The sequence below is a fragment of the Lynx canadensis genome, chromosome A2 (assembly GCF_007474595.2).
Source record: "Lynx canadensis isolate LIC74 chromosome A2, mLynCan4.pri.v2, whole genome shotgun sequence".
NCBI lineage: Eukaryota > Metazoa > Chordata > Mammalia > Carnivora > Felidae > Lynx > Lynx canadensis.
In genome coordinates, this window is record NC_044304.2 from 153,128,871 (window position 1) to 153,144,070 (window position 15,200).

The following is a 15,200-nucleotide window of genomic DNA, read 5'->3' on the forward strand; positions in this document are numbered from 1 at the left end:
CCCACTAAAATGAGATCGTTTCCCCTATCATAATGCTCTTATAACTTCTCATACTTTATGGCACTTCTCAGTGTGTAATTGTGTATTGGTGTGAGCCTTACAGTAATGTTTGTGTGCTTCACATTTAGTCTTCACCACGACTCAGTAAAATCTGTTATTAACTTCATTTTAGAGAGCATTCTAAGTAACCTGCCCAAGACTACTCAGCTGATGAGTGGGGAACTGGGATATGAACCCACACTCCCATCTAGGACACTCAGGATCATAGGGCAGGAACCATGTTTGCTTTTCCACATTGTTCTATTCTCAGCACTTAGCACAGTGCCTGGAATATTTGTATATTGAATGAAGGACAGTATTATATATCCGTCTCATAAGTTTATAAATTTAAATATACAAGCACTCTTAAGATAACCGATAGAGACCAAGTATGGTTGGTATATCTATATCATTTTTATATGACGAGTTGTTTGACCACCTTTTCATTTTTCTTAAAAATTGACGTGACATGTTTCTCTTATTAGGTGTGTACAAGCTGTGAGGACAATGCAGAAGCTAATGGGTTTTGTGTAGAGTGTGTTGAGTGGCTCTGCAAGACATGCATCAGAGCTCATCAAAGAGTGAAGTTCACAAAAGACCACACTGTGAGACAGAAGGAGGAAGTATCTCCAGGTAATAAATTAGTTCCTTTAACCTCTTTTTCTCTATCCTTCCCACCCTTATCTTCCTTCCTGTACTGACTTTGTTTTCATACACTTGTAATAGACTCCTGTTTTTTCTTTTTTTTGTTTAAAAAAAAGGAGGTGTATATTGTAATTGAAATTTGAAGACAATTTGGTGCGAATTTAATTTGGTGCGAATGTACAGCAAATGAAAAAAAAGTTGCTTTTTAAACTTCTCTCATCACTTATTTCTAAGGTGTGACAAGAGGTGGGCTTAACAAAAGTTTACAACTCTTTTCCCTCTGATATTGTTGTGGTAAACCGGTTTTGTGATATTTGATATGTAGATAACTGAAGAAGCTCTGCTTTTTATGTAATTTATGGCTTCTCAGTTTTTATTGTATCGCTTATAAAGATTACTAATATTTTATTGTACTAAAATATATGTAACTTAAAACTTGCCATTCAAACCACTTTTACAAGTACAATTCAGTCGCATTAATTGCATTTACAGTGTTAGGCAACCATCACCACTGTCTGTTTCCACAGTTTTTTCATCATCCCAGAAAGAAACGGTGCCCAATAAGTAATAATGCTCATTCTCCTCTTTCCTCTGCCCTTGCTAACCCCTAATCTACTATCTGTCTCTACAAATTTGCTTATTTCTGCAAGTAAGATCATACAGTAGTTGTCCTTTGGTGTCTGGCTTATTTCACTCGCCATAGTATTTTCAGGGTTTATCCATGTTGTGGCATTTATCAGAACTTCATTAATTTTTATGGCTCATTAATATATTTTTGTTTAAAAATTAGTTTATTGCTTTTAATTCAAGTCAACCAGTGTTCATATGTCTATTCTATATTCCAGGAATTTTGCTGGGTGTTAGAGATGAAAAAGTAAATAAAACAGACACTTTTACCCCCACAAGAGTTATTAGTATGATGAAGACTACGAACAAATTAGCAATCATAGTTTGGTCTCATAAGTTCCACGGGAGCACATCAAAGGAGCATCAGACTCAGATTTGGGGATTTAGGTTGGAGGCCACATCTGGGGCTTGACAAACGAATAGAAGGAGGAGGGTGGGGGAAGACTGAAGTACAGGTGCACATTTACAGAGGGAGACAGTTAGATGTACCTGGAAAGTAAGATGCAAGAAGAGGAGGAAGAACGAGATGAAGCTAGCATTCTGGTGACACAGGAAAAGGGAATATGATTTCTGAAGGTACTGATGAGGAAAAGGCAAAAGAGGCCAGGTACAGGTTCAGACACATTGAACAGATTACTGCTAGACAGACTTCTTTTTCTGTGAATTCAGCCATCTACTGAAAAACAAAGGAGAGGAAATAAGATTTAAAGGTAAGGAATGTGAGGGATATTTGAAAGAACTCTAGTTGGAAGAGAGATCCAACTTCAGAAACAGAGAATGTTTGGTAGCATTGAGGTTACATTTGATGTATAGGCCTTAAAACTTCCTCCATCAGGCTTCAGCAGTGTGGGGATTGGTATAGATAGAGAAGAACTGAACTTCTCTAGGATTGGGGTTTAGCTGGACAGGTGTTCTGGAAGTTCAGTAGAGGAAGGGGTACAAATAATGGCATTTATTGAAATGAAGGATTTTTTTTATAACTCTATAAAGGAGATGAAGTTGATAGTACTGTCAGTTGATAGGATGAAAGAAATTGTTGGGAACTAGAGATCACGGAGGCACAGTGAGAGCGGTTAACTAAAAACCGGAAGGTTAAAAAGTAGACGTTATTAGAGTGGATGTTTGAATCTGTGATTAGAGAAATGAACCAGTTAAGCACAATCCAAAGTTTTGGGTGGGACCATGATGTAAGGAGCTAAAATGGAGTACAGGTCTCTGGAGATGAAAAAGTCTGAGAGCCTTGTTTTTATGTGGCAATCTGTGTAAACTTCTAACTCATCCAGAGTGATGGTGACACTGAGGACTAGGAAGATGACTGAGTCAGGATCTAAATTCTCCAATAAGTAAAGGAAATCTATAAACGAATGACATGTTCTAATTATCTAAGTCAGAAGGTCTGTACTTACTGTAGACAATATTGTAAAACAAAATACCTGCTAGTGTATGTAGTTATATACAAAGAAAAACAACCATAAGAACATATAAGGTCATTAATAGTGGTTATTTCTAGAAGTGGGATTATTTCTGAAATGTTTGGATTTTATCCTTAATTATTAGTGAAATAACTGCTTACTGTTGAGTCAATTATTATACTTATTTGTATTCTGATTTTTTTTTTTAATTTAACATTATACATAAGCATTGCTCAATATTATCCTCACTCTGGATAACTATTAAGTTACATGGAGGACTACAGTATATAATGAAAACTTCATGATTATTTCTGTGTTAGTGGGTACCCTCTAAGGATTTTTGCACAAGTGGATAAATAACTTTTTTAATCATGTTCTTTATACATTTTTATTAGATTTTCTGAATTCCATTTAAAACAGTCTTCTGCCATATTGGAGTGGAAAACATCGAGTTGGGTCACACTCACTTATCTGCTTATTTTCTTAAGACTTTTTAATTCCATAAAGCACATTTTAAGCTACATACTTTATTTTTCTCCTGAGTTAGTTTGAAGTTCTGGAATGAAAAGCTTATTTATCTTTTCCTTCTAAAATGCTGAGAATACCTAACATTCTGTGTCTTTTTTCTTGATGTTAATTGAAGTCTAGTTGACACACAACGTCAAGTTAATTTCAGGTGTACAACATCGTGAGTGGACAAGTCTACACGTTATGCTGTGCTCACCACACTACCATGTGTCCTTGTACCACAAACCTAGTAGTAGTGATGGTGTCAGTGAAACTGCTTATAGCTCTTTTGTATTTCAACGGATTGAAATGCAAATGAATAATCTAATAATTATGTAGTATTCACTTATGTTAATTTTCTTCTTTTTGCCTCCTGTTGTTTGTACAGAGGCAGTTGGTGTGACCAGTCAGCGGCCAGTGTTTTGTCCTTTTCATAAGAAGGAGCAGCTGAAGCTTTACTGTGAAACATGTGACAAACTGACATGCCGGGACTGCCAGTTATTAGAACATAAAGAGCATAGGTACTGTCATCTTTAATTATGTGCACACATGTATGGTAAGCTTTATGAGGACTGGAGGGCTGCTGGCACCCCGGCCAGATGGCAGTCGGGAAATGAAGTTTTGTTCGGCCAACAGTATGTTGGCCTGTTCCAGGATTTTTCACTTGGTCACTACAGATACTTGTGGGGGTCCTGTCTGGTTCATTGTATGGTGTTCAGCGGCATCTTTGACCTGTATTCACTAGATGCCAGTGCATCCTTCTGGTTTGAGGACCAGAAATATCTCCAGATGTTGCCAAATGCTCTGCAGAACAAAATTACCCTGAGTTGAGAACCACTGGCTTACACACTATTTAAAACTAAATGGAATTAATTTCCAGTGTTGTAAAATGAGATTTTACATTTAAAAAAAAATCTACGTCTTTGGGTTTTTGAGAGAACAGAACCTGTTATAGCATGGGCCTCGTACACTTTCATGTTAGCATTTGGGTGGAATTCACTTTAGTGTTGTGTAGAATGAGGCACACCTTTAACAATTCATCATAGTTCCTACTGAAGATTATTTCTAAATCTGATGTCCATAGGCATTTCAGTTAGCAACCACTAATTCATTTAAATAGTAAGATTCTGATTAGTACAAATAAAATTGGTTAAAATGGTCAAGGCTCAAAAACTGGTGGTTACCAGAGGAGAGGTGGGGTGGGGTTGAAAAGGTGATAGTGATTAAGGAGAGCACTTATGAGTTTCAAATATTGTGTGTAAGTGTTGAATCCTTAAATTATACACCTGAAACTAATATTATACTGTATTGTTATCTAACTGGAATTTAAATAAAACAAAAAGAAGGAAAAGAAAAGAAAAAAAACTGTCTAGGCTCCCAATAATGGCAGGCTAGACAATTTGGACCAAACCATACCAGGGAGGATAACTAGAAAACCTGGATAAAATACAGAAGTCATTGATAAAAAGTCTTAGTAGTAAAGATTTACTGGACCAGGTTGGAGTGGGGACAGAGAATGCGAGGAGCGTTTTTACCCTTCATGGCATTTTACCAGGAAATCAAGGAGCACTTTTAATAGGCCACAGGGCTGGAAAGACAGCAATTGGAGTTCAGGGGTTACAGGGCTTGAAGGTTTCTCCTTGCCTTAATTTGGAACCCTGAAAGTCTATGCTATCATAGTAAAGATGAACTAGCTAGTAAATAGTTCCTGACTGGGACTGAAGCCTCAGCATCAAATTTTTTCATTACCCAAAGTTGGAATAAATTGAAATCCTATTGCTGTTGCCCCCGGGTGCCTGGTAGATTCAAATGTAAATGCTCCTTGAAGAGAGAAAACATCATCCTATGCCTCAAGTTGATGCAGTAATGAATTTTGCAAAATGGTCCAACACATAATTAGAAGTAATCACGTATGCTAGGTGATGAGACAATGTGAACAAAACCTACCAGATACAACAAATAAGATAAAAAGACCCTTAAGGCTATATCTTACCATATTGAAGATCAGGGACAAAATGGAAATTTTGAGTAGAGAACTGAAAACTATAAAAAAGAATGAGATGGGAAATCCGGAACTAAAAATTACCATAACTGAAATTAACTCTTAGAGGCTATAACAGATTTGACATAGCAGGAAATGAGAATTGATGAACTAGAAGAAAAGTAAGAAAATACCCAGGATGGAAAGTAGAGAAGAAGTAATACAGGGTGCAACTGGGGTCCCATAAGGAGAGAAGAGAGAGGAATGAGAAGGAAACAACATGTAAGGACAGAATATAATGGTTTGGAATGTGGTAATACTGAAGAAAGATATCTAGCCCATATTTAGGAAGCCCTATAAATGCCCAGGAGGCTAAAAAAAAAAAAAAAAAAAAAAAAAAAAGCCAGTATGTTTTTAAGTACAAAAAGAAAATAATTACAGAGCTAAAATTATATAGCCAGTGAACATATTCTTTAAAATGAAGATTAATGAAAGGCATTTCAGACCAAATAAACTGGGATAATATATCCCCAGTAAACCCTCACTAAAGTATACCTTAGGCAAAAGAGAAGTGGTAGTCAATGCATGATGGAATGAAAATCATTTAAAATGGTAAGTACGAGTAAATGTAAATACATATCAATTTATGAAACAATAAAAATGTCTACTGGTATATGTTGTGTGTGTTCTGTATAGTACACAACAGACATGTTAGGGGGATATGGAGTCTGTGTTCTAAGGCTTATGTACAGTTTAGGAAGACGGTAAAAAAATATAAATCAGTATTAGATAACTCCAGATCTGCATTTTGAAATGTCTAGAGTAATCACTAAAAGAATATAGAAGTGTATCTGATTATCAAAGTAACATAGAGGGGAAATGGAATAATTAGTCTAAAGACAGGCCAAAGAAGAAAAACAAAGAACAGAGGGGATTTAATAAGGACTTGGTAAGTGTAAATCTATAAATAGATTTGTAATTATAATAAATGTAAATGGATAAAATGTCCCAAATTAAAAGATTGCAAGCTTAATAAAAAAATTGAAAATCTGCTATTTGCTTTTTAGACAAGAAGCAACTAAAGCCTAAGTATATAAAAAGAATGATGGGAAAAGATGCGTTATACAAACATTAACCAAAGGCATGCTGTTATGTGAAAGTGTATTGTTTGAGATACAGAGGGAAACTTTATATGATAAAAGGCTCTCTTCATTTAAAAGATGTAACAGTTCTAAATCTATATGCCCATAGCTTTAAAATACATAACAAAAAATGACAGAACATAGACATATCTAGAGTGGGAAATTTCAACATACTTTTCTCAATAATTGACAAGCAAATGAGAACAGTATATTTTTGTAAGATTCAAATAACCTAAATAGCAAATGACCTTGTGGACATTAAGAAACACTGCACCCAATAATACACATTCTTTATAAACATAAAAAGAAAACATTTAATTGACCATATGTCAGGGCAATCTCAAATTTCAGAGTGTTAAAATCATATGAAGTTTTTGTGTAAAAACTCATTGCTGTTAATGTAGAAAATAATGATAGATGATAAAAATCTCCATATATTTGAAAATGAAGAAATGAAATTCATATGAAAATGAAATGCAGTGATGCATGATCCTGTGCTGTATCCTGGACTAGAAGGGGAAAAATTATTTAGAGGACATTATTTTTAACTTATTTTGAGAGAGAAAGAGAGACTGTGAGTAGGGGGAGGGCAGAGAGAGAGGGAGGGAGAGAGAATCTCAAGCAGGCTCTGCCAGCACCCAGCTCCATGTGGAGCTCTAGCCCACAAACTGTGAGATCATGACTTGAGCTGATCGTGATATGCTTAACCTACTGAGCCACCAGGCCCCCCTTAGAGGACATTATTGAAACAAATGGCATTATTGGAATATGGTCTGTAGTTTAGATGAGAGTATTATCTTAATGTCAGTTTTCTTTTTAAATTTTTTTTTTCACTGCCTATTTTTGAGAGACAGCACAGGCGGGGTGGGACAGAGAGAGAGGGAGACACAGTATTGGAAACAGGCTCCAGGCTCCGAGCTGTCAGCACAGAACCCGATGCGGAGCTTGAACCCAAAAACGATGAGATCACGACCTGAGTTGAGGTTGGATGCTTAACCCACTGAGCCACCCAGGCACCCCAGTGTCAGTTTTATATTTAATCATCACACTCTGGTTACATAGCAATATCCTTACTCTTAAGAAATGCATTCTGATTATTAAGGCATTAAAGAGCTATGATGAATTAATACTTGAAAAACTAAGCTGTGTAAAGGTATAGGAGATCTCTGTACCATTGCAGATTTAACTGAAATTATTTCAAAATAAACAGTTTGAACTAAATTTAAACAAAACATCAAAGAAGAAATCCCAATGGATATAGGAAAATATTTTTATCTGAATGATCGTGGAAATAATATCCTTGAAATACACTGTTAAGGCCATGATAAGAGGGAAATAGATATCATTAAATGTATATATTAGGTAGATAAAAAAATACACTAAACATCTCAACTTCAGAAAATTAGTAAATTAAGCCTAAACTAAGTGGGGAAAAGGACATGATGAGGATAAGTGCAGACATTAATGAAGTAAGTAAAGCCAAAAATCAAATCTTTCAAAAGATTAGTAAATTGACAAATTCCTTTAATGAGTGATTTAGAGAGCAGGCCCAAAAAACCAATGCCAGGAGTGAAAAGGGGGCATCACAACATTTTCTAAAGGCATTCAAAATTATGAGATGATTATCTGTCAATGGATTTGGAAATTTTTGCATGAAATAGGATAATTCTTAGAAAATACAGCTTCCCAGGGGCGCCTGGGTGGCTCGGTTAAGCATCCAACTTGATTTCAGCCTCGGTCATGATCTCACAGTTTGTGAGACTGCGCTGGGCCTGCTTGGGATTCTCTGTCTCCCTTTCTGTCTGCCCTTCCCCTGCTCGCTCACTCTATCTCAAAAAATAAATAAAAGAAAAAAAGAAAAGAAAATACAGCTTACCAAATCTAGCACAAGGTAAGATAGAAAATAAGAATAGCCCTTAGATTTAATCTATATCCATAATTTTTAACTTTCTCACAAGGGAAACTACAGGCCCAGATGACTTCATTGATGAATCAACAAAATAGTGAGATAAAAATAACACCTTTTAAATACACACAATCTCATCCAGAGGACAATTAAAGAATGAATTCTCTCCAACTTGTTTTATGAGGAATAAAAATAGAAAATCACGGACTAGTCTCACCCATGAAATGAATGTGAAAATTCTAAGAAATAGGAAACCAAATCCAGTAGTAATGTGATTTTTGGACAATATAATTACAACCAAGTTGGCCTTGTTTTAGGTATACAGAGTTCATGTAACATTTGAAAATCAGTTATGTAATTCATATTAAAAGAATAAAGGAAAAATTACATAATCATTTCAATAGAGACAGGAGAAACATTCTGTCAAAAATATGCACCTATGATATAAAGACTTCGCAAACTAAGAATAAAAGGAAATTTCCTAAACCTGAGAAAGGTTTTCTGTAAAATGAACCAGAAAACATCATAACAGAATATTGAAAGTTTTAAAATTGAGTTTAGGGGGCGCCTGGGTGGCGCAGTCGGTTAAGCATCCGACTTCAGCCAGGTCACGATCTCGCAGTCTGTGAGTTCGAGCCCCGCGTCGGGCTCTGGGCTGATGGCTCAGAGCCTGGAGCCTGTTTCCGATTCTGTGTCTCCCTCTCTCTCTGCCCCTCCCCCGTTCATGCTCTGTCTCTCAGTCCCAAAAATAAATAAACGTTGAAAAAAAAAAATAAAAAGTTTAAAAAAAAAAAAATTGAGTTTAGGAACCAGATAACAAACATTTTGACCATTTCATATAACATTACACATTACTAGGGTCTCAAAGACCGCATTCTATACAGAGAAAATCCAACAATTAATATTAACTATGTTCCCCTTTTTTTCTAATGCTGGCAACACTATAATACTGATTTAAGTACGCTTGCACTTTTAAATCACATTATGTAAAATACTGTGTTTTATGCATTTTACGAAAAATTAATAAAACTGGTTGTCTTCTATATTACTGTGTCCCTGGAGCTACTCTTGAGTCATCATACGTACTTTGTCAGAGATTATCATGTTCATTTACAAGTTAAAGTTTTTAAAGTGCTGTGTTTTATGTTGCTTGAAGCTTTGTTACATGCAAGGCATAGCATCAAGAGTTTTTCCTCATCCCACCATTTTCCCTAAAGGCATATATTTGTGACCTTTATGACAAAACTACCTAATGTTCGAAAGTAATCTTCAAGTGGTGCCTGGTGGCTCAGTCAGTTAACCACCCAACTCTTGATTTTGGCTCAGGTCATGATCTCACAGTTCATGAGATGGAGCCTTGTGTCGGGCTCTGCACTGACAGTATAGAGACTGCTTGGGATCCTTTCTCTTCCTCTCTCTTTCTCTATATGTGTGTGTGTGCACACGTGCACATGTGCTCTCAAACGTTAAAGAAAAGTGATCATCAAAATATTTACAGCATCAAACTTTAATAATTAGGAAATTACAAAGAAGTAAGGAAATCTACTTAAATATCTGTGGTTATTTTTTGCCAGGTCTGCCAGGTGAGTTCTTTAAGCCTCTTAAACTATGAGTGATAGATATGTATCTTCCCCAACTTTCCAAAATAATTTAGAGTATCCATGAGTAATATCTGTAAAGATTCCTCCTTTTCTTAGAGACACTTTGGAGAGTGCAGAAAACCTGCCTTCCAGGGATATATTTAGTATTATTTATATCTTTTAAACTCTTTTTATCTTAGCTTTTGGGGGGATGCTTTTCCTCATTTTTGATTTATTAGCATGAAATAATTGGCTTGTTTACTTGTCTTTTCAGATACCAATTTATAGAAGAAGCTTTTCAGAATCAGAAAGTGATCATAGATACACTAATCACAAAACTGATGGAAAAAACAAAATACATAAAATTCACAGGAAATCAGATCCAAAACAGGTAAATTTACATTTGTGGTGTTATGATAAATCATATTTATATAACATATTAAGAATATTCTCTTTTAGAACAGGTATTTTACTTAGCTCATGGTGAAGTAGATCTAAGTAAGCTGTCAGATGCCTCTAATAACATAGTTTGTAAGACTTTTCTAGAAACGTTGGGTTTCTGGAAACTGAACTGGAAAGCATTCTTTTCAGCCATGAAATTTCAAAACTGTTATGGTAATAAATTGCACTGAGTAATGGATCATTTATCTGGCAGGTATTGATAATTTATAATTATCTGATGTTTCAAATTTTAAAGAAATGCCAGGATTTAAAAACAAAATCAACTACTTTTTGCCACTATTATAAAATATTTTAACACTTTATTATACATACATAACTGCTTTTTTAAGCATTGGTCAACTTTGAGATGCCTTCTCTGGGCTGTCACCTTTTAACTACTATAGGGTGGAGGTCTCAGGACACCAGGAGGCAGGGATTGTTAAATGGTTTCACGCACCTTTAATTTCTTATCAGATAACAATACTTGCACGGTTTCTACATATTACCTGTTATGCTTTTTGTTTTCCGAAGGAGGAATCCTCAACTGTCCAAAGTCTCACATCTCACAAGTCAGTGATTAGGGGAGCAAACCACTCACCTCCACATGGAAGAGTGAGTTTGTTTAGCTTACCCCCCTTTTTTCATCCTGTTTGGAACCCGCACTGACATAGTACAACCTTTACAACAGCTATGAAATCCCATTTTCCCTTCTTTTGTTGTTTTGCATACAAAAGTAACATATCACTGTCCAAATAAATCAAGATATCCTGTTTAGAAAGAGCCTGAATAAGAGAGGCCTCACAGGGGATTCATAAGAGAAAGTCTTGTGGTTTATCTTCCTTAAGACCAATCATTATAATGTGTTATTTTTGTCATTAACCTTTTTCAGTAATTACTATGACCATTTTTATTCTTTGTGATAATAACAGTTCTATCGTGTGTCTTTTGTTTTTGTTAGTCTTCCTTATCAGCTGTCATTGCATTTTACCTTTCTCTTTTACATAACAACTATATTAACCAAATACTGTTTCATTTACCATATTCTAACCATACTATTTTTGCCAAATAAAGTGGTGGGCTTAAAAGTTTATCTGAGTAGTTGAAAATTTGTAAGGGATATTCACAGAATGATGCAGAGAGATAGTTACAGGTGATTCTACCGTGTAAGTGGCAAATGGTAGCAATTGTAAAGTAACTAATTTTATGTGAAAGCTCCACCCTTGATGAAATTTAGTCTTTCTTCTTACTCTTTCATTATGTATATGGTATGAGCTATGGGTCAAAGTTCACTTTTTTGTAACCTATGGATGTCCATTTGTTCCAACACCATTTGTTTAAAAGACTAAATTATTGTTATTTAATTGCCTTGGCACCTTTGTAGGGAATCGGTTGACCATGTATGTGTAAGGTTCTTTCTAAACTCTGCATTCTGTTCCATTGTATTTTTCTTTTTTGACAGTACCCCACTTTCTTCATGACTGTAGCTTTTTATAGTTAGTCTTCAAACCAGATAGTGTGAATTCTCCAAATTTGTTCTTTTACCTTTCTGTTAGTGGCTTCCTTATGCTGTTTTTACAACGTCATACATTATCGCATGAAAGGATTTGGGGTTTTGAATTGTGAGAATTAAAGAATCTTTGGATTAGGTGCTAATTGCTCATATCTGAATAGACTGTCATAAAAGGATTACATTTACAGCACGGACTTACTTTGGTTTTAATTCGTTTTCACGTGTGTGCAGACAATGGCACTGCCTGTCCTTTTTTCATCCTGTTTAACCATCATGAAGATGTGAATTCTAAATTAGTTTTTGTTTTGTTTTGTTTCAGAGGGTTGTTTTCTTCCCATATCTATCTGGGTTTCTTGATTTTCATAGCCAATATTGGTGTCAAGTGATTATCTTAAGTTGCAACAGAAAATAAAATCTCTGCCCTATTGGTTTTAAGTCTTGGAGGATAACTATTGGAGAAGCAGACTGGAGAAATCAAACTTCCAATTTCTCTCAAAGTGTTTAGTGGGTGTCCCGTTATTCTCTTCTGCTTTTGTAAGATATTCTGGTATGATGCTGTGTATTTCTTATCTGTCTATCTCGATCTCCATGACAATGGCCTTCCCGTCTTCTCTAACGAAGGGAAAAACTGTACATGATAGCTGATGAAACATAAAGTAGTATTGAGCTGCTTATTTGAAGACAGATGTGTTCTTACAGTAGCTCTCTACTGTTGTTCTCTTTGCTTCTGTGCGGGCATAATGAATACTGCAGCAGTTCAGATCACTAAGAATGACATGCTTACACTTTCCTACTTGGTAGTTAGAGTGGATACAATCGAACATGTTTGGAGTCCTGGTTTTCTTGCTCATAAACCTTTTTTTTGGTCTACCCTTTTAGATCAAGTATTGATTTTCTTGAATGATTTTCATCATGATCTTTCCAAGTCATATTTTCTTAAGATGTGTTCGTTCTCTTGCAATTTTATACATTTTGATTTTAAGATTGAATTAAGTGACTGTGTTTTTCAGAAGAATTACATTTCTGCTATGTCATCTTCGAGAAAGTCAATTTACACTGAAGGACCCTTAGAAACAGCTGAGCTTTTAAGAGTTGAAAACATTTTGGCCTAATTTAGACATTAGAAAATCAATTTTAAATATTATAAAACAAATCTTCTGCCTTAGAGTTTAGATTTTTCCCCCTTTCATTTAATTTTCAGGATAATTGAAGTAAATCAAAATCAAAAGCAGGTGGAGCAGGATATTAAAGTTGCTATATTTACATTGATGGTAGAAATAAATAAAAAAGGAAAAGCCCTACTGCATCAGCTTGAGGTAAGTTACTGTTGATGGGACAGTATGTTTGTAGCGATTTAATATAGTAGTTTCTCATGTATTCGTGACTTTGAAATCACAGACTTTTTCATCCATTTATGATTGAATAATATTGCTTCTCCATTCCTAAGTTTTCTTTTACCATATTCTACATTGTAGCTGACAGTTTATGGCTTAGTGTTTCCTCGATAGCACAAAGCACAGTGCCTTGCTTGAAGGAGCTCTGTAAATGTTGAAGAGATTAATCATTTTAAATTAATGACAACTTGGGGCCACCAAAGGGGTGCAATCGAGCAAAAAAGATTTGGAAAGATAACTAAGCTATATTTTGTTTTCAAACATAAAGGTTTAACCCTATGAGAAATTAAGTAAAAGGATATGCCTTCCACTCTCAACATTTCAGTCTTAATCCTCTGTGAAAGCAGTATGTAGGGAAGGATACTCAGGGCACTTAGGATAGTTGTTTCTCACCACGGTGAGAAAAATATTGGGCTCTTTATGAGTTTTTTTATACTCATGAAGGTCTAGATCCAAAGTCAGTGTTTGCCTCCAAATAATAATAGATTACAACTTCTCCATAGTAACATAATATTAATTGCATGGTATTTTAGTATTCTTTTAATGGTGCAAAAAGAATTCACAGTAAAGAAGCAATTTAGAATGAGAAGAGAATGAAAGAATTCTGATGTTTAAGGATTTAAAAAAAATAACTCCTAGAATAATTTGGTTTAACCTCTTTATTTTGTAGTTGACAGATTTGTAAGGTCTTTCTCAGAGAGTCCTGCCCTCCTGGGAAAGCATGGTCATTCCCGTGGCTCATCAGCCATACAGGAAACAAAGACTAAAGACTTGTCTTATTTAGTGAAGAAGTATTCTGCCAAGGAGACCTCATTTATAATATTTTTTCAAGATTCTGTGATTTCTTTTTTTTTTTTTTAATTTTTTAATATTTGTTTATTTTTGAGAGAAAGAGAGTGTGAGCGAGGGAGGGGCAGAGAGGAGACACAGCCCAGGCTCTGAGCTGTCAGCCTAGAGCCCCTTGCAGGGCTCAAACTCAGGAACCGTGAGATCATGACAGGAGCTGACGTTGGATGCTCAACTGACTGAACCACCCAGGCACCCCTCTTTTTTTTTTTTTTTTTTAATAGAAACAAAGAATTTAAAACATTTTCCAAGCTCTGTTTAAAATCAAGCATCACTTAGATTGGCTTTCTCAGAGATTACTAGTGCGTGCATTGCTGTGGCTCTTTCCAGACTCTGCTGTAAATCAGAATCTCTTGGAGAGTTTTTCAAAAAATGAAGATAAAGTAGTGCCTGGGTGGCTCAGTCAGTTAAGTGTCCAACTCTTGATTTCCACTCAGGTCATGATGTCCCGGTTTGTGAGATCGAGCCCTACATCAGCTCTGTGCTGCACATAGCTCTGTGCTGTGCTTGGGATTCTTTCTGTCTCTCTGCCCCTCCCTTGTGTGTGTGCACCTTTCCTCCCTCTCTCCCTCTCTCTCCCCCTCTCCCCCTGCCCACTTCTGTCTCTCTCTCAAAAAACAAAAAACACACACAAAAAGTTTAAGTGTTGTCTACCACATGGTGTGACTGGGCACAAAACTGGTTGCAATCAGGACTAGAATGCCTAAAACGTGAAATCATGTGATTGCACAACATGTGATCTGATAACTTTATTAGATTGGATTTTATTTTTATTGTATTTGTGGGTATTGAGTTTTAATTTTGGGTATTGAATTTTATTTATGAGTATTGAATTTTATTTGTGAGTGTTGAATTTAATAGGCATTGACTGACTGTATCATAGCCAATCCATGGTTTTCTCCCCTTTTTGAATATTGGAAGATGCATGAACACTGACCTAAATTCCAGAATATGTAAAACTAGACCAAGGGCCTGGTGTGGAGGGTAGAGGGTGCAGAGGCGGTGGTGGCAATGGCAGAAGCTGCATTGTTTGGGGCACAGTTTTTGTGGCAGTGAGACTGATCATTTTATACTAAGAGGAAAAACACTAAGAATATTTCTTATGAAAATTCAAGTTTCTATCACTTGACTTCTCAGAGGTGACAGTTATTCTAATTTGGTAATCTGAAA

At 35.7% G+C, this 15,200-nt stretch overlaps 1 protein-coding gene across 2 annotated transcripts in view; it reads left to right on the plus strand.

Moving 5' to 3' along the window:
• Nucleotides 1–15,200, plus strand: part of TRIM24 (tripartite motif containing 24) — a 131,449-nt gene that overhangs the window by 76,980 nt on the left and 39,269 nt on the right. For both annotated transcript variants that reach the window (XM_030308518.1, XM_030308519.1), the window contains exons 3-6: nt 525–672; nt 3,619–3,751; nt 10,114–10,230; nt 12,992–13,106. In XM_030308518.1, coding sequence (XP_030164378.1) covers nt 525–672; nt 3,619–3,751; nt 10,114–10,230; nt 12,992–13,106 — 513 coding nt within the window. The remainder of the gene's footprint in view (nt 1–524; nt 673–3,618; nt 3,752–10,113; nt 10,231–12,991; nt 13,107–15,200) is intronic.